The 18,836-nt window shown below is 37.2% G+C and overlaps 3 protein-coding genes across 8 annotated transcripts in view; 2 read left to right on the top strand and 1 right to left on the bottom strand.

The window, feature by feature from the left end:
* The window catches only part of LOC110412437 (uncharacterized), a 5,856-nt gene extending 1,761 nt beyond the window's left edge, over positions 1–4,095 (bottom strand). The window contains exons 1-3 of the mRNA XM_089782944.1: positions 2,668–4,095; positions 996–2,032; positions 5–704 (exon numbers count right to left, since the gene is read on the bottom strand). Of these exons, the coding sequence (XP_089639070.1) occupies positions 5–704; positions 996–2,032; positions 2,668–3,898 (2,968 nt within the window). The 5' untranslated portion in view covers positions 3,899–4,095. The remainder of the gene's footprint in view (positions 1–4; positions 705–995; positions 2,033–2,667) is intronic.
* A 1,523-nt stretch (positions 4,096–5,618) lies between these two features.
* LOC110412752 (ATP-dependent zinc metalloprotease FTSH 7, chloroplastic-like) lies at positions 5,619–12,611 on the top strand. The gene is given in 14 exon segments (XM_021423366.2): positions 5,619–6,051; positions 6,053–6,763; positions 7,494–7,559; positions 7,644–7,778; positions 7,915–7,980; positions 8,370–8,555; positions 8,645–8,731; positions 8,819–8,932; positions 9,050–9,174; positions 9,303–9,411; positions 9,928–10,053; positions 10,869–11,192; positions 11,288–11,411; positions 12,041–12,611. Coding segments are annotated over 14 exon segments (2,469 nt in total). The 5' UTR covers positions 5,619–5,883; the 3' UTR covers positions 12,169–12,611.
* Positions 12,612–12,751: 140 nt separating this feature from the next.
* THIC (thiaminC) lies at positions 12,752–18,729 on the top strand. Of its 6 annotated transcripts, none has more exons than XR_002444896.2 (8): positions 12,752–13,054; positions 13,220–13,566; positions 14,734–15,046; positions 15,132–15,259; positions 15,534–16,360; positions 16,783–17,465; positions 18,035–18,142; positions 18,341–18,729. XR_002444896.2 is itself a non-coding variant. In XM_021423367.2 (7 exons), exons 3-6 carry the CDS (start codon positions 14,736–14,738, stop codon positions 17,461–17,463), a joined length of 1,947 nt encoding a protein of 648 aa, XP_021279042.1. In that variant the 5' UTR covers positions 12,752–13,054; positions 13,220–13,566; positions 14,734–14,735; the 3' UTR covers positions 17,464–17,465; positions 18,035–18,729. The 6 variants fall into 6 exon arrangements, 2 of the variants coding, with proteins under 2 accessions (XP_021279042.1, XP_021279043.1); XR_002444898.2 differs by having other exon boundaries at positions 16,783–17,504; XR_002444899.2 differs by having other exon boundaries at positions 16,783–17,554.
* Positions 18,730–18,836: the final 107 nt, after the last annotated feature.

Genomic DNA, 18,836 nt, shown 5'->3' with positions numbered 1-18,836 from the left:
TGATCTATGGAATTCTCAACCACTTGCTGTGCATTTTGGGGCACGTTAAAAGTCAGGTTTTCATGTGGTTGGTCATCTGCTGAACTGTCTCTCACTATGTCTTCCATAGCAGATTGTGGCACATCTGTTTGTATCCGTTGCTCAACAATTGAAATAGGCATTTGATCTGCCAGGATGTTCTGTGGTAATACAGATCTTGGAGATGAAACTAAGCTGGCAGAAAATTGTTCCATCACCAATCTTGGGTTTAGAGCCATTGCAATAGAACCACCAAATCCTTGTTTCACTCCAGAAACATTATCTTCTGTAACATTCTGATCATCTATACCATCTGAAACAGAATTCAAGTCGTCTCTATTTTGAACTATATTTGGTGCATCCCCAGTGTTATGCTCAGTTAAGTTTCGAGTATCTTCTTCAATATACTTTGAAGGTTGGCTCTCCTCCATCTCCTTTCCAGTTTCCATAGTGTTTTTAGACTCACAAGATGTTTCTAAATTCCCTTGCCTGAACTCACTGGAATCTAAATTGATTTCATCAGCTGGTTGTCTCACCTCCCCCACAGCTGCAGTTTTAATCAATATTTGGGCTTCGTTGTCTTTGTTTTCAGATGGTTTCGAGTCTAAAGTGTAAACATCTCCATGAGTTACGGGCTTCACACTACAAATGATGTTAAAGTCTTCTGTAGGAGGTTCAATAAATTGCTGTTGGAAGGCCAAAGTTGCAATAGGTTAGTTTAATAATTTCCTGATATTTTAGAAACCAGCAAATAAAGGTAAAAAAGTATATGTAATAACATCCATAAATGATTAATATATTTTTATTTTGCTAAATTTGCAAATAAAGAAGGTAAGCCTAAATAGTAACTGGATACACAGAAAAGGAGGACAAATTTGATCTCATCTCATTTGAACCACTCAAAGTTCAAACTGTTAGGTTTGCTTTCATTTTAACAGTCTCAATAGAGCAGAAGAGTAGGGGAACAACTAACTGACCTCTGGCTTCTCGAAACAAGATTCAGAAGGTGAATGAACCACTGACTTCTCCATCAAAGGCATAGCTTTCCCTGGATTTTCAGGTGATAGTGTCTCTGAAACATTGAAAGTCTTGAATCCCTCAACTTCTTCATGTATTTGTTTCACATCTTCGGGAGTTTCATGGTTTCTGTTTATCGGATGGGATGGACCATTTTCAGTTATATCTATTCTTGAAGATACTGAACTTGTGTTACTCAAATTTTGCTTGGTCTCCTGTTCAGATGGAGAGGGTGAAGCAATTGGCTCCTCAGGTTTCCTGTTTAAACCTGAAAACTCTACTTCAACAGAATTCTCTTCACTAATATCATGTAATTCTCTCAGTTTCACTCGATTTGCCTCTGATCTTGATAGGTTAAATGAACCTCCCCACAATTCTTCACTGTCAGAATTGATATCCCTGTCAACATCCCCATCATAGGTAACTGAATCACCATCAACAGATGAAATTGTTCCATCGGATGTTAATGGAGGTGAACCAACTTCCGATACCTCAACTTGCAAGTCAGAAGCTATGGAACAGGTAGGTGTATGGCCATATCGCCTATTTGCGAGAAATAAACTAATGTCTGTCCTACGCTTCTCAGATGGAGATGGGCTGGAATCATAGGGAAGTCTACTCACAGTTTTCCCCCTAGGAGGAATTGAAAGATTAAGGGTCTTTTGCACATGATCACTAAGTATCTGTGGAGGTTTACTTGTTTGATCTAAGATCAATTCATCATTGGCTTCAGATGAAGATGAGTAGCCGGAATCATTGTTTCTTATGGAATCTGTCTCCATTCTGACTACACTTCCTCTATCTAATCCTGACTCCAGATCATGGGGGTTTTTCACCTTCCCTCCTATTCCAATCCTATTGTTCGCACTTTCTATAGTCTCTGCATGTCTCACTTCTGAAGAGTTTATTGCCTCATTGTGGTTGGAGTCTTCTAGTTCAACAAGATCAGTAGTACTTCCTACACCAGAGGAATTATGCTGGTGGAGACCTCCTTTTTCTGAAAAGGGGAAGTGTTAAATTATTCCATTAGATAGCAGAAGAATAAGTGAGTTGAAAAGTTAGGAACTAGTGTAAATGGAAAAGGAAAACTTCTATATAGAATGTGGAGTAATTACATTGAATTAGTAACTAGGATACTGAGAGATATGATGGTTAAAAGGCTATGGACTTCACAGAGGGCAAAATTGAGTTTAACTGCCCGATCAAACTTTGTCCTGAATATTTTCATTCACCTTATCTGTAGTCTACTCAATGTCCTTGTTTTTTACACAGTTTTAGAGCGGGTCATTAGGAAATTTTTTCTGTGGAATGGGTATATACAGAATTCCATATCCTGAAAGGTAAACTTGAGTGGGGGAGAATGGCGTAAAGAATTTGATTATGTGCCTCAAAGGTTTGAAACATTCTGTCACAGTGCTCCTGTTAACCATTTCCTTTGTTTCAAATCCCCATTTTAAGTTTCATTCAAACCCAAGTTAATTCAACTTGAAAGAACATATTGGTTTAGGTTTTAACATAGAAAAAGGTTCAGCTTTGGATAAGTAAAGCAAGAAATGGATCTCTAGAGCTTATCCAAATAAAACAAGGATCTCTACAGTGGAACACATACTGAGTTTTTTATCTAGTGCTTACCTGACTGCCTTTTGAATCTAGAAACTGCTCGACCCTCCCCTGGTCGTTTCTCAGTACTCCAATAGGGGTTAAACTGTTCATCTCCTGGATCTTGAGTGGTTTCCAATGTAAACAAAGGTCCGTGACAGAAGCTCTCATGCCTGCAGAGAAGCATTTCCTTTTGGTTGGCTGCCATGAATTCTTGGTGAAAACTATCTGCCATAAGATTTGGTTTTTCTTCAAGTGGGTCATAAGGTAGGTCAAATGGATTCTTTGCAGGCAACAAGATGGAAGGGGCAGAACCAGGCATTTGTAATCCTTCTTCATTGGGATTAGAAACACCCAGAAGGTTGTTTTTAACAGTTAGAATTGGAGCAATTTGACTAAGGGGATTACCATCCCTCTCCACCACGGTTTTCTCAACTGCCATCTTGAACAATTTTCTAGCTCTTCGTTTTGCAATTAAACTTTCCAGCCTTTTGTTTCTTTCCAACTCAGAAAAACCAAGATCCATAAGATTCTTCTGATCATCATCCGTCCATTCCACAGCCTTGTTTCCATCTTCTTGAACCTCTTCCTCATCCTCATCCTCCCCGTCTTCCAAGCTTTCTACCTCTACCTCAACACCACCACAGTCAGGACCTTTTCCTAACTGCCCTTGAAAGCTATCACCCGACACGCTATGACGTTTCGATGTCGAACTCGGATCATCAACTGCTCGATCATTTCCACCATCATTGTGGGAGGAACTCTCTCCATGTTCCATACTAGAATTCCCTTTCCCCTCGAAGATCGATATCGGGTTTTCTTCCAAGAAATTAGTTTTACTAAGCAGACTGTCATAATGACTTGTTGGAAAAAATATGTTCCTATCCTCACTATCTTCTCTATCCCATTCTACGACCTCCTTTCTAGCATTTCTTCTTACACTTTTCTGGGGTCGTAATGAAGGATCGTTTGATCTATTTACATTAGCTGATGGTCTCTCACTGTCTTGTTTCTTAATCCATTGGAAATATTCAGGATATTTGGTTTTCAAATAGAATCGGATGGAAACAACAGTGCAGACAAGGATAGGAGAAGAATACATCAAAAAGTAGAAAACAGAAGGAAAAATTATGTACAGGAAGAAAACAAAGCTAAGAACACCTGAAACGAGTGGATATTTCCTGACAAATTTATAGCAACAATTCCCAGAAAATCTAATGATTCTCCAGAGAAGAAGTCGAATGCCCTTTGCATCCATACTCATCTTTATCTCCTATCTAATCTTCAGAAAACAAAACAATAAAACAACCAAACTGGGTATAAACAATCTACTACACCTACTCAAATGTTAAGAAAATGACTGAAGATTTCCAGCTGAAAACCTGCATCCGAAACCTAATGGAAAATCAATTATTCTTTTTTGTTCAGTAAAAACAGAAAGCAAGTAAAACAGAGGTCAGGGAGTGGTTTTTGGATTTGGGGTTTTCATGGTGGATACCTCATCTGAGATCCTCTAATTTAGGACTTCCTCTGCCATTTCTTTTTTCTCTTCCCCTGATTCATGGGGGACAATATAGGACAAAATAGAAAACAGCTACACGAGGAAGTGGCGGTTAATATTGCATTGAACTCTTTAAAGAATGTCTATTTTAGTCATATGTCCTCGGATTTCTACACAATTTACTCAACTCACCTGTACTTTTCTCTTATTTGCAATATTAGTCCCTTTTTGGTTTTAGGAAGGAAAATATAGATTTAAAAAAAAAAACTTAAATTTCATCTCAATGTTATATGATTTCATGAATCATTATATGTTAATATCAATCTCACTTGGATTTATATTTTTGGGTTATAAACTAATGAGTAACTCAAATAATTCAACATTTTTTTCATGATAAGCCCCAAATAATACAACATAAAAGAAACAAATTATTAAATAAAAAACAAAATTAAGGTATCCACGTTGTTATGACTTTTTTTATTGTGAAACATATGAGTTTATATTTTGATATACTATCAGTGTAATAAATTTTATATACCATTCATGAATCAAATTTTGACACATCATTAATAAATTAAAAAAATTAAAAATTTTTAAAAATAAATACTTATAATTTTAAAATGTTTATTTTGACATACTTTAAAATTTTTAACATTATATATTGATGGCATGATGTTGTATAATTAAGTAATAATGTATGTATAACTATAATTAAGTAATAATGTATTTATTAGACATTGACAATAAATTAAATACAAATCTCAAAATATTCTTACCTTTTTGTCAATTTTTTATTCATGAAAAATAAATTTTGAATTTTAATAAACCAAAGTTCATTTGGTCATTTCAACTCATAGTTATATCAATAAATAAATTAATATAATTTATTAAAATATTATTTATAATTTTTTATTTTAAAAAATAATAAAATAAATTATTTTCACATATTAAAATTAAAATTTAATCTCATATAATTTTAAACTTTAAAATAAAATTTAAATAAATTATAAATTATAACTCACGATCTCATCTTAGAAACATGTTATTCATTTTTACAATATAAACTTTAAAATAAAATTTAAATAAACTTATAAATAATAAATTTATATTTTTAATTTAAAATATATATAATAAATAATAAAAAACTTATGTTTATATATTTAAAATTTATTTTATTTTTTATTAATATAAAATTTATATCGGTACGTGTGTGTAAGTGTATCTGTTTTGATTAGTCGGCAGCCCAACCATCACATCATTTGGACAGATCGCAGCTCTAAATTAAAGCCCAAATAAACTAAAAACGAAAAAAAAAAATCGAAAGCTAGGGCCTTATGTGACCAAGCGAGTGGTCACCAATCAGCGCCAGGCATGTGGTCACAGCTCAATCTACTGCATCTTCCAACCCACTGATTCCACGTGTAAAGATCAGAAAAACTCTATGTAATCCTCGACGCACCCAATCTTCACTCCTTTGCTCCCGATAATCCCAAAATGGGGAACTCGACGGTCAAGAGACCACGGTTTCTTATAATCTAACGGCTCAAATTCTGCCATAATTATCTCTTTCGCATATGCTCCCTGTTCTTGTCTCTCTCTCTATGAAATTCTGCACAGCGCACACAAAAAGCGGGGACCTAAAAAAAAAGCAAAATAAAAATCTTTGAGATATAAAATAATTTCTATTTTCAATTTAGATTTTGAAAGGATTTTTTTTTTCTTTTTCCTGATTTCCTAGGGTTCCCCAAATGTCATCGATTGAGTTTCTACGACCGACGACGATAACAATCCTCAATAAATTCAGCACCAATTCTTACTCTAATCTTCTTTATCTACATGGATTAAACTTCTCCACCAATCGATTTAGAGTTTTGCAGCAAGCACGAACCGTTTCCTCCCCAATTCAATCAACTTCCTCTGCATAACGGCACCGTTTTGAGAAACCACGAACGGTTCAATCTTTACGGAGGAGGTGAATTAAGGTTCAAAGACAGCAAAATTTTGGCTAATTGTACAGATAGCGGCGATTCGAAGGCGAGTTCCAGCGAGAATAATGAAAGCGAAGGTGGCAAAGGAGTGAAGCAGAAACAGAATCCGCAAAATTCGGGTGGTTCGACCAATCAGAGACGAGAAAAGAGCGGAAAAAGCGGGCTTTGGTGGTCCAAAGGAAAGAAATGGCGTTGGCAACCGATAATTCAAGCTCAAGAAGTCGGTGTTTTGCTTTTACAGTTAGGTATTGTTATGTTCGTTATGCGGTTGCTCCGACCTGGGATTCCATTACCCGGGTCCGAGCCCAGGACTCCAACGACTTTCCTCAGCGTTCCTTACAGTGAGTTTTTGAGTAAGATTAATAGTAATCAAGTTCAGAAAGTGGAAGTGGATGGGGTTCATATAATGTTTAAATTGAAGAGCGAAGGGAGTGTTCAAGAGAGTGAAATTGGTGGTGTTAGTAATAGTAAGTTACAAGAGTCAGAGTCATTGTTGAGGAGCGTGGCGCCTACCAAGAGAATTGTGTATACAACCACACGGCCGAGTGATATCAAGACTCCATATGAGAAAATGCTGGAAAATGATGTGGAGTTCGGGTCTCCAGATAAGCGGTCTGGTGGATTCTTGAACTCTGCATTGGTAAGTTGTGGTATTTCTTGTTTTTTGTTATGTAAATTGGGCAGAAGTAGTTTAATTTGCTTGTTTTTGAAGTTTTTTGAGTATGCTTAATGATAACCATCTGAATTGTCTTGGTTATGTTGGTGAAGTAGTTTTTTGGCTGTAAGCTGCCTCCTCAAATAGGATGTATTTAGATGAGGGTATATCCTCTTGCCCTCTTTGGCTTTGACTAAAAATCTCAAATAGTGATCTAATGTGCGCTCTACAATTGGGAATCTCATTCCTTTTTGAGGTGGAGGGAATATAAAGCTTGTAGTTGGTGTAACTAAGATTGGTTATAATATTGTGACTAAAATGTCTTCACTTACATGTTGTAAATAATATATCAGTAATATCTGGATGTCTTATTGCTGGATATCGATTATCTAGAAATATATCGTGTTGTCTTTGACCCCTCAAACCAAATGTAGCCTAGGTATCAGTTTGCTCAGGTTAGTCTTCAGTGACTAGCGAAGGAGGGTAGTATGATGAGAAAGTTGGTGATTAGAAAGGGCTAAGCGTGTTGTAGCACTGGTTAAATTGCAGTTGGCATCCTAAAGATTGTTTGTTTGAGGGAAGATGATAGGCAGCCCTTCAAAAGCTTCTAAACTCGTAATTGAGATACGAACCTTCCCATGGCTTTTTCTGAATCATGTGTTCTTATACATCGGAGATGTGGAGTTTTATATTTTTGACTTGTTTTCTTTTGCAGATAGCTTTGTTCTATGTTGCTGTCCTTGCGGGACTTCTCCATCGATTCCCTGTGAGCTTTTCTCAGGTGTGGATTTGCTTGTAAGTTTTTGAGTACCTTAATGTCTGTGTTGCATGGATAGGTTCTGATTTGAGTCATGCATTTATGCAGCACACACCTGGTCAGATTAGGAATCGCAAGTCTGGTGGTTCGGGGGCTTCAAAGGTGTCTGAGCAAGGTGAAACAATCACTTTTGCTGATGTTGCCGGTGTTGATGAGGCCAAGGAAGAGCTAGAAGAAATTGTGGTATGTAGAAAACTCCTCTAATCTAATTTTCAAAAAAAAATCTTCTACTTCATGTGCGACTAACAATTGATATTTTGTAGTAAATCCCTCCTTTGAATCAAACCATAGCCTTTATAAGCTGATGTTTTCTGCCCAGGAATTTCTTAGGAATCCGGACAGGTATATACGACTTGGTGCTCGCCCTCCCCGAGGAGTTCTCCTGGTGAGTTGATATTAGATACAATTAAGCATTCCGGCCTTTCAAAAAAAAAAAAATTGGTGTACTTCCTGATGTTGAAGAAGCTTTTAGTCTAGGAAGTAATGGGCTACTTGCAAAACTTTATTGATGTTGGAAATTGTTAGGTTAGGTTTGCTAATTCTGTCTCTTACTCTTGGGATATCTTCTCCACCAAAAATTTTCGGTCCTGTAAAGCTTTCTACTTACCATTCTTGTTATCATAAGTTCAATAAGTTCATGGATGGAAGTTCAACATGTTGAATCTTTCCGTTCAGTGCTTATTTGCCATTAGTATATGATGATTTCCTTGCATCCTTACCCTCTTATGTAAAATTAGAGATATAATTGGTACTTTGGTTTAATTTGTGTTACAGGTGGGTCTTCCTGGGACAGGTAAGACTCTTCTAGCGAAAGCTGTGGCTGGTGAAGCAGAAGTTCCATTTATAAGTTGTTCTGCCAGTGAGTTTGTTGAGTTATATGTTGGCATGGGTGCCTCTCGAGTTAGAGATCTCTTTGCACGAGCAAAGAAGGAGGCACCATCAATAATTTTTATTGATGAGGTCAGTCTATGTTCTTATTATTTGTTGGAACAATCTGTTCTGCTTTTTGATTTCTAGTAGAATTTTCTGACATCTTTCCTCATGCACAGATAGATGCCGTGGCAAAAAGTCGTGATGGTAAATTTCGCATTGTTAGCAATGATGAACGAGAGCAAACTTTGAATCAATTGCTCACTGTAAGTCTCCCTGCATCATAATTTTTCTGCTGCTTAGACATCTTGGCCATTCCCTTCTGAAGCTAATATTTTGGAACTACATTACAGGAGATGGATGGATTTGACAGCAATTCCGCTGTGATTGTTCTTGGAGCTACAAATCGTTCTGATGTCTTGGATCCTGCCCTTCGTCGACCTGGGAGATTTGATCGTGTTGTTATGGTTTGTATGATGTGTTGTATTTGAATTGACTCTCTGAATTTTTTAATCTGCTATATGGAGCAGTTCCCTCTTGCTTAACAGTTATCTCAAGGATATTATATCTCATATGATTGCCAGGTAGAGACCCCTGACAGGATCGGAAGAGAATCAATTTTGAAAGTACATGTTTCTAAGAAGGAACTTCCCCTTGGAGAGGATGTTGATCTTGGTGACATTGCCACTATGACTACTGGTTTTACTGGGTATTTTCTCTTTTACTTTGTCACATTTAAATGCCACTGCTTTCCTATCCTCCTCCTCTAGCCTCCCTTTCCAGTAAACTTTTATTTGTTCTTGATACGGTAACTATATGATTTTTTATATTTTGCAGGGCTGACCTTGCAAATCTGGTAAATGAAGCTGCTTTGCTCGCTGGAAGAAACAACAAAATTGTTGTAGAGAGAATTGATTTCATTCAGGCAGTAGAGCGAGCAATAGCTGTAACTATCTCTCTCTCTTTCTCTCTCTGAGTGCTTTTTTGTATGTGTTTTTCTTAATAGTTTTCCTGTTGTTATTAATTCACACATATTACATTTGACCATTTCCTTCCCACCTGTTTTTTAAAAATTTATCTCACATTTTTCCTTGCCTTGAAAGTTGAGTTTTAATTATTACTTCCTTTATCCAATATTGTTAGGCAATCTTCTCATCTAGTTCTAGGTTTTAATTATTGGTTTGACTGTATACCATACAAATTCATACCTTAAAATACAAAATACAATAAAAAATTGAGGGCAAAGTGTATTATCATGCAATGCATTTGTACTACTTTTTGCACTTTCTGATGAGTATATCATTAGGGATACAGGGAATACTGTATAGACTTTTGACCAATGTGCTGTGGTTTACACAATTCCTGCATATACATCTCTGTCACAAAATGTGTAATTGTGCTAAAGAGTTATCAGTAGACATTGAATTGCAAGTTGATTGACAAAAAGAATTATATTTCATAGGGCATAGAGAAGAAAACGGCCAAGTTAAAGGGAAGTGAGAGGGCTGTAGTTGCAAGGCATGAAGCTGGTCATGCAGTAGTAGGTACAGCTGTTGCAAACCTTCTTTCTGGACAGCCACGTGTTGAGGTAAATTGCAGCAATATTTTACTGAATGTGACTCAGTGTAATTCTCTATTTGTTTATTCATACGTTCTTGTTACGTCAGTATAAAATTTGAAAATGATAAAAGAAAAGTATGACATTTGAATTTGGAATCTTAACTCGTGGTTGTGTAGAATTTGGTTTAGGAGATTGCATGCAGTGTTCATGTGGTGTGACAGAGATGGTCACAGTGCAATCATTTCTATTGGGTCTTTATTTAGAAGATGATTGACGTAATTTAGTTATTGCCCTTCCAAATTGTTAGTTTCTCTATTGAGTTAAAAAGGCTAAGGCAAGACCTCAGTAAAAGGCTATGCATTTTGTTCTCTAGGATGGATCAACTTCGACATCCATTAATGGATGCAAAAATGGAGTCTCCAGCATATGGTGCCTGAGTTGACTTTCATTTTAGAAACTTTTAATATGTTAAAAGACCTGTTTTTCTGTTTACTGCTTTTTTTTGGGGCATGGGAAATTGTAATGTTCGTACATAATTCCAACCTCGGGAACAGTAGTATAGTGCCTTCAAAGTTTCTTAAGCAATGATTCAAAATATTAAAATAGAAATGGAGTATTAGGTTTCTTCACATTTTATGGAATTTTTTTTTCAGTACACGTGAAGGTCCACTTGGCCTTCGCCTTGGCCTACACAGGGAATTCTGAATTGTAAATTTCAATTATTAATGTTGGGGTGTGCCATGGAGACACTATTGTCCTACAATGGACTTAAATCATCCCAACTGCTTATGTTCACATGAAATTGATAATATGGTGCTAAACTATCTCATCCATGTTGACAGAAACTGAGCATATTGCCAAGATCAGGAGGAGCACTGGGCTTTACGTATTCTCCTCCTACTAATGAGGATAGATATTTACTCTTCATTGATGAGTTACGTGGCCGTTTGGTTACGCTTCTTGGTGGACGTGCTGCAGAGGAAGTTGTTTATTCAGGTCGTGTTTCTACCGGTGCGCTTGATGATATTCGGCGGGCAACAGACATGGCATACAAGGCAGTGGCTGAATATGGTCTTAATCAGACTATTGGCCCTCTGTCCTTAGCTACACTTTCTGGTGGAGGCATGGATGAATCCGGGGGGGCAGTTCCTTGGGGACGAGATCAGGTCCCTTTTTACTCTTTAATAGGTTTAGTTTATCCTTTTTGTTTTCAATTCCTAGACTATCTGTAATGAAGACTGATCCAGAGTGGAACATATAGGGACATCTTGTTGATCTTGTTCAAAGAGAGGTGAAAGCATTATTACAGTCTGCCTTGGAAGTAGCCCTTTCTGTTGTACGTGCTAATCCAACTGTTCTGGAGGGGCTTGGTGCCCACCTCGAAGGTAATCTGCTGTTTCTATCTGTTTCATATGTTAAAATTCTCAACATCCTATTCTTTTTTCATTTTTGCATCGTATGCGTTCTTGTTTTGTTATGGGCATTGTCAGATCTTTCTGAACCTAAAATCTAATGGAATTATAAGGGATGGAACAGGTAGTTGATTGCCAAAATTGTATTATGTAAAGGCCTCCACCATTAAGTTGTATTAGTATTTTCCTGACACCCTTTTCCTGTTTTCTGTTTAGGGAATAATATAGAGAAAACTTTTAGCTTTATGTTTTTTCTTCTATCTTGTGTCCCTACTCACAATTTTTTGAGCATTATGTTGTTGGTTTCAAGTACAAGTTTCAAAGCAAACTTGTTTTTGCTGTATGATAAATAAGTTTTGCTATCTCCACAATGTTCCTCGACAAACTGTTCTGCTGTACTTGTTAGATCTTTAATGCTATTCTATTGTTTTAGTTAATTTATCTTAGCACCGATGGGCTCTTGTATCCTAGTCTAGATAACATGCACCTTTTAGACAGTTTGAATCTAGTTGTGAAGTAGATATACTGTATCTTTAAGAAGGGAAAAGAGAACAAATTATCCCTTTACTTCATATTGTGGTCTAACACTTGCTTTTATTCAGAAAATGAGAAAGTAGAAGGTGAAGAGTTACAAGAATGGTTGAAATTGGTTGTTGCACCAAAGGAACTAACAATCTTCGTTGGAGGCAAACAAGAGTCTCTTCTGCCGCTGCAAGCAGGCTCTGGATAAGTGCTTTTGCTCACTGCTGTCAACCACGAGCAAAGCATGTAGTCCACTAAAGCTTTCTTCATGCCATGACCTTGTCAATGAGCATGTCCTGGTGACTGGCATCATCTCCCTTGCACATTTTTGTATATTTCAGCAAGGTGAATTTTGGCTTTATTTTATCATTAACCCTACCAAGCCTTTTCATTGTTATATCTCACTACACTTACCAGAGGAAAACGTAGAAAAAGAAGTGGTAAAGCTGAAGATATATTTCGTTGAAGAGCTTCAAGCTGGTCTCCCCATCCTCGACATTATGTTGATAAGTGCGGGTTAGTCTCCAACGACTGTTCTGTTGTACATTGGCTATTATTTCCGTCGAAACAGTTCTAGCCGGTGGGCAAGTGTAACAGTAATTGAGTTATACGCGTAATTATTCTGTGAAATATAACATTATTGCACATAAATATGCTGGGTTCAAAAAAGGTCTTCTTCAGATGAACATTGTACATATTTTGCTGTACATGCTGTTTATAATAGTTTCCCCACATGGAACTTGAAAGCATCCTTTTGGAGCATTGACATGAGACTGAATGCACAATTCCTACGTCCAGGTGTTCTCAAACTTTTAACTGATTTATTCTGATTTTAGTTAGGAATGCATTTCTGCACGGTTGCTGCTGTTATTTCCTGACTTTGTTTTCTTTGGTTTTGAGAAAAAGAAAAGTTGAAGTTCTTACAAAGGACACGGAAAGGCAACATGTAATTCAGACATTAGCTGTCAAAAGAAGAAGGAAGGGTGTTTAATGAGTTGAGGTTTGATATTTTAGAACCAAAGCGAAATATCACAGTCTCTTTCAGATTACGACCGTTCCTTGCGTCCACTTTCTCGGGAAACAAACAAGAAGAGGTACACTTGACCTGTCGGCATTTCTCTCAATAGGATGGACCACAGCTCAATCATCTGTCGTCCTTATATCTTCCTCAAATTCCCTATCCTTTAATCAGTCCTTAACTAAATTTCGAAATTAAAATAGTATTGATTACTAATCATTTAAATCTCAAAATTGGGCAGGAAAGAATTAGAATAAAAAAATCGATCTAATTGGGTAGGCTCCAAAAGTCGACACGTAAGACTAAACATTAACCGAAAAACAACCAGCACGAGATATCAGCCGTAGATAAGTTTTCACAAGATGCATCACGGGTTCCTTCATGGGCATGTCGAGCAATCTCGAGCTTTGTTGCCAAAATAGACTGCAAAATATCTGATAGGTCCACGTAAGCATGCGCTTTTGGTGGCCTTTTCGAGAAACGTTCCGCTCTATGTATGGTAGAAGCCGCTGAACGCACTCACTGAGGAGCTTTCTCTACTTCAGAGAATTCTTAGAAGATAAGGCCAATCCTCTTTCCTTTTTCCAGGTTCTTCCTCTCTCTTTTCTCGTCACTGTGTGCTCAACTTTCCTTTTCTTTTTTGGTTCTTGCGAAAAGAAAGTTTTAAATATACTTGATCAGTAAGGAAGATTTATTTCCCTAAATTTTACTATAATTTTTGCATTTTTAGTCAGTTAAATATATCTGATATAATTCGGGAGATTAAAGTTATTAAATCTAAATAAACTGCTGTAAGGTAAATAAGAAATCTACTTGGAGATTTTATGTGCTTATTAATTTTTATTTGTGGAAAATGATCTTGTTACTTTAGTTCTAAAAAGATTCAAATTTCGTTCTTCTTGTTATGCTGACAAATATGAAAGATTATATAACATGAGGAATAGAATACAAAGCGAGAGGCATATGTTATTCTTAAAGCTCTGGTAAACATTTTATAGATGAAAATTGATGATTTTTACCAAAATGCATAGAAATTTGTGGTTCTCGAATCAGATTTAGGTCCATCTTGGTGTCCTTTGAGGATATTAGAAACTTGAGTAGAATTGTTTTGTTTTCCCGACTGAAAACTTTGTGAAGTTTGATATTGATGTGATTTCATAGTACAACGGAATATGATCCAATTAATTAACTTAGAAACTAGACTGATCAAAACCAAAGAAACAAATGATTACCAAATTCAAAATAAGACAAGAAATGGTAAAGAGATAACACCAACAGTATACGTGGGTTCAAGAACCAGATGCCTACATTCACAAGCACAGCAAAATAGAGATTTACTGTCAAAGATTCAACATCACAATGGTCAAGCTCACCCGAAAATCCACTTACGACTAATCTTTTATCTTTAGTCACCCTCTTAGGATTTTCATGTGTTTCTCGCTATCTTGATGGTGACTACAAAACCAAAGAACCTTTTATACTAACTTTAAGCAAACTCTAAAACTAGTATTCAGCTAAAGATAAAAGACACTAAATGGGCTTAAGAATCAAGAAATAAAACCCAACAGATATGCTGTGAAGATCTGTTAGCATTCCTGGTAATTCTAATTAAAATTTGACTTTTGTTGATTGCAAGATACAACCTTCTCTCTGTGCACTGGTTGATTAATTGTGTTAGGATGTTGCTTATGTAGTTAATTATTTGATGGTTGTCATCATTTATCAATAACTTACGACGTGCTGCACTCAATCCAGATATGGCATCGGTGCATGCTAGCTTCACATCAGTTGTATGCAAGAATGGCAACCATTCTGCTCCTACAAGGTTTCCAAGTACAACCTTTTTACCTGGCTTTGATGTGGTTGGGCGTGTTTCAACTGCTTGTAAGGAGGAAATATTCAATGCTGCCATGAATTCAGGTCCTAGAGCCACATTAACTGTTGATCCTTCAACAACCAATTCAGAGAGAAGCAAGCAGAGGAAGCATACCATCGATCCTGCTTCCCCTGATTTTATGCCGCTTCCTTCCTTTGAGGAATGTTTCCCAAAGAGCTCAAAAGAATGCAGGTTAATTTGGTTATATCTAGCTTGTTGGTTCCATTTTCTTTTCCTTTTTCTGGCAATGATTTTTAATGCATGATCTATCTTTCAGGGAAGTTATTCATGAACAATCTGGCCATGCACTCAAGGTTCCCTTTCGAAGGATCCATTTGGCTGGAGACGACCCAAACTTTGACACATATGACACTAGTGGTCCTCAAAACATCAATCCACGCATTGGTAGAGAGCTCGAATCTTATGTTTTACCTTCTTGCTCTCGTTTGAGGCTTTAATGTTATCATCTTTTTCATTTTGTTCTGCTTACACTAACTCCTCACTCTTCTATTTTTGATAAATCTAAATTGTTAGTTTGGGTCTTTACTCCAGTCTGATTTTCTTCTAGTTACGCTATCATTCTAATCCTTTTCATATTTTTGATTTGCTGATATGGTTATAGTTTTCATATCTATGTTTAAGTTAATTGCTCAGTCTTGTGCATGACATCTTTAAACAGGACTCCCTAAACTGCGCAAGGACTGGGTTGACAGACGGGAGAAGCTGGGTGCACCAAGATACACTCAGATGTACTATGCTAAGCAGGGAATCATTACCGAGGAAATGTTATTTTGTGCTACTCGTGAAAAGCTTGACCCAGAATTTGTAAGGTCAGAGGTGGCCCGAGGGAGGGCAATTATTCCTTCCAACAAGAAGCACTTAGAGCTAGAACCAATGATAGTTGGCCGAAACTTTTTGGTCAAAGTAAATGCAAATATTGGAAATTCAGCTGTTGCAAGTTCTATTGAGGAGGAAGTTTACAAGGTTCAATGGGCAACAATGTGGGGTGCTGACACTGTCATGGATCTCTCAACTGGACGCCACATTCATGAAACCCGTGAGTGGATCCTACGTAATTCTGCTGTGCCAGTTGGGACTGTGCCTATCTATCAAGCACTTGAAAAAGTGAATGGAATTGCTGAAAATCTTAGCTGGGAGGTCTTCAGGGACACCCTGATTGAGCAAGCTGAGCAGGGTGTAGATTACTTCACAATCCATGCTGGGGTACTGCTGCGATACATTCCCTTAACTGCAAAACGTATGACAGGAATCGTTTCTCGTGGAGGATCTATTCATGCAAAATGGTGCTTGGCTTACCACAAGGAGAACTTTGCTTATGAGCATTGGGATGATATACTTGATATCTGCAACCAATATGACGTGGCGCTTTCTATTGGGGATGGACTAAGACCTGGATCTATATATGATGCCAATGACACTGCTCAGTTTGCTGAGCTTTTAACTCAAGGGGAACTGACCCGAAGGGCTTGGGAAAAGGATGTACAGGTATTTCTCGTTGGAACTTACATAAGGGCCTTTTGCCTTCTGCTTATAACGATGTTCAAAAGTTTTGCTCAATTTGAAGCATATTACCGGCTCTGCATGGTTTTGGTTTTCTTATAACATCCCGTTAAACATCTACAATGTTCATATCAGCTTAATAAAGTATCAGGTTGGAATTTGAATCACTCTGTTTGAAATGAAAATGTTTGGTGCAATATTTCATGTTATGAGCAATCTCATTCAGCATTTACAATGTTGTATTCTCTAATAAGCCATCCCCTAGGTTATCCTATTTTTCCATCAGTAAGCATTTATTATTACAATAATTGTTCTTTATCTTCTGCAAAAAAATTCCTCATCTAAATGTTTTCTTCTAAATTAGGTTTGTAGCTTGCAATATGAAGTTTTCAATTTTGTGTTCCTAGGTAATGAATGAAGGACCAGGACACATCCCCATGCACAAGATTCCTGAAAATATGCAAAAGCAGCTGGAATGGTGTAATGAAGCACCTTTCTATACCCTTGGTCCTTTGACAACTGATATTGCTCCTGGATATGACCATATCACTTCTGCAATTGGTGCAGCCAACATTGGGGCTCTTGGCACCGCACTTCTCTGTTATGTAACTCCAAAGGAACACCTTGGGTTGCCAAATAGAGATGATGTGAAGGCTGGAGTAATAGCATATAAGATAGCTGCTCATGCGGCTGACTTAGCCAAAGGTCATCCACATGCTCAGGCCTGGGATGATGCATTAAGCAAGGCAAGATTTGAGTTCCGATGGATGGACCAGTTTGCTTTGTCACTGGACCCCATGACTGCCATGTCCTTCCATGATGAAACCCTGCCATCTGAAGGTGCCAAAGTGGCTCATTTTTGCTCAATGTGTGGACCAAAGTTTTGCTCAATGAAGATAACAGAGGATGTCCGAAAATATGCTGAGGAGCATGGTTATGGGAGCCCTGAGGAAGCTGTGCAACATGGGATGGATGCTATGAGTGCTGAATTCCTGGCTGCTAAGAAAACTGTCAGCGGGGAACAACATGGTGAAGTTGGTGGAGAAATTTACTTGCCAGCCAGTTACATCTCCTCCTCTGAAAGGTGAAGGTCAGTTTACTGGAGCAGTTCTTATTGAAGTTCTTGAAGGTATTGAATGCAGCACTGAATATGTTATAGTCCAATCAAATTATTTCATGGTAAAATAACTTAAATCCTTTTGAATATTCATTTTTAAGAAAAATTCAAGCACATAATCTATCTCATGGACAACAGACTGTCTCGGTCAATGTAAGATGATTAATCCCCCACAGGTTTACTCTATCTCATGGACACAAGACTGTCCCGGTCAATGTTAGATGATTAATCCCCCGCAGGTTTACTTTCTCCTATAATTATCAGCGTCCATTCCCAATGGATTTTAAGAGTTTCACTTAATGCAATTTATAGGATGTGTGATATTTGTACTATGATTATTATAAGAACTCAGATGAGTCTATCAGAAGTTTGCTTAGTTCATATGCGCTAGATATTCCATGGTTAAGCATAATTGATCCTACTGAAACTCAAAGCATGTTATCTTTTTGTACATGCATTTATCATCTTTCTCTGCCTTTATTTCCAAATCATTGTTTTTCTTCTTCCCTTGTGTGGTACGTCTCATAGAGATTGCCTTGCAGGGTCACATGAATGAGGGGAATTGCTTCAGAAATCCTTGGAGCCCTGATTATGCGTCATTAGCTCATTAATAACAGTTATATATGCAGTCTTTTACCATCATGCTTTAGGTGAGTACCAGTGTAGTTTGTTGAGTAGCGCTTAAGACATCTGTATCTGTTCTGCCTTTTCTATCGTTTAGTCTCGATAATAAAATGTTTGGACTACAACTTCCATGCACATTGAGTTTATGTTATCAATGTTGTGTTGACATAAAAACGCACCGGGGGTGCCTGTATCTGCTTTTCGCTCTTTGGCATTTTGGCCAGGATGCCATGGCAGATGAGGCTGAGAAAGTCCCTTTGAACCTGAACAGGGTAATGCCTGCGTAGGGAGTGTGCATTTTCTTTTGCCTTTTTGTCTCTTGGTTGAACAGGAAAGGAGCTCTCCCATATCCCATCAATGATTTGGGCCAAGCTGATCCATGAGGGACAGAGAGAGGCAACTTCTGACTCCCCAAGTGTTGGATATAACCGAAATTGGAAATCTTTTATGGTTTAACCAAAGAGTTCATAAAGTAGATAAACATAGTTTGATTCAAGTTTTTGACTACAAGAGGGATCTAATAAATAGAAAGAGGGGAAACGAAAAAAGAGGGAAAATGAATTTATAACATATATATAAACGAGTAAAAGAAGAATCTTTAAAAATAGAAAAAGCCTTTTTTTTTTTTTTTGCTTTTACTTTTGAAATAATTTTAATTTTATTTTTTCATTTTTGGATAATCATTCGCAGTGCACACCTCATGTCGATTCAATGCCAGCG

Source organism: Theobroma umbraticum, unplaced genomic scaffold (assembly GCF_002168275.2).
Source record: "Theobroma umbraticum cultivar Fairchild unplaced genomic scaffold, ASM216827v3 scaffold_95.0, whole genome shotgun sequence".
NCBI classification, from domain to species: Eukaryota; Viridiplantae; Streptophyta; class Magnoliopsida; order Malvales; family Malvaceae; genus Theobroma; species Theobroma umbraticum.
Note: the sequence above shows the minus strand (reverse complement) of the source record. Positions and strands in the feature narration are given on the sequence as shown.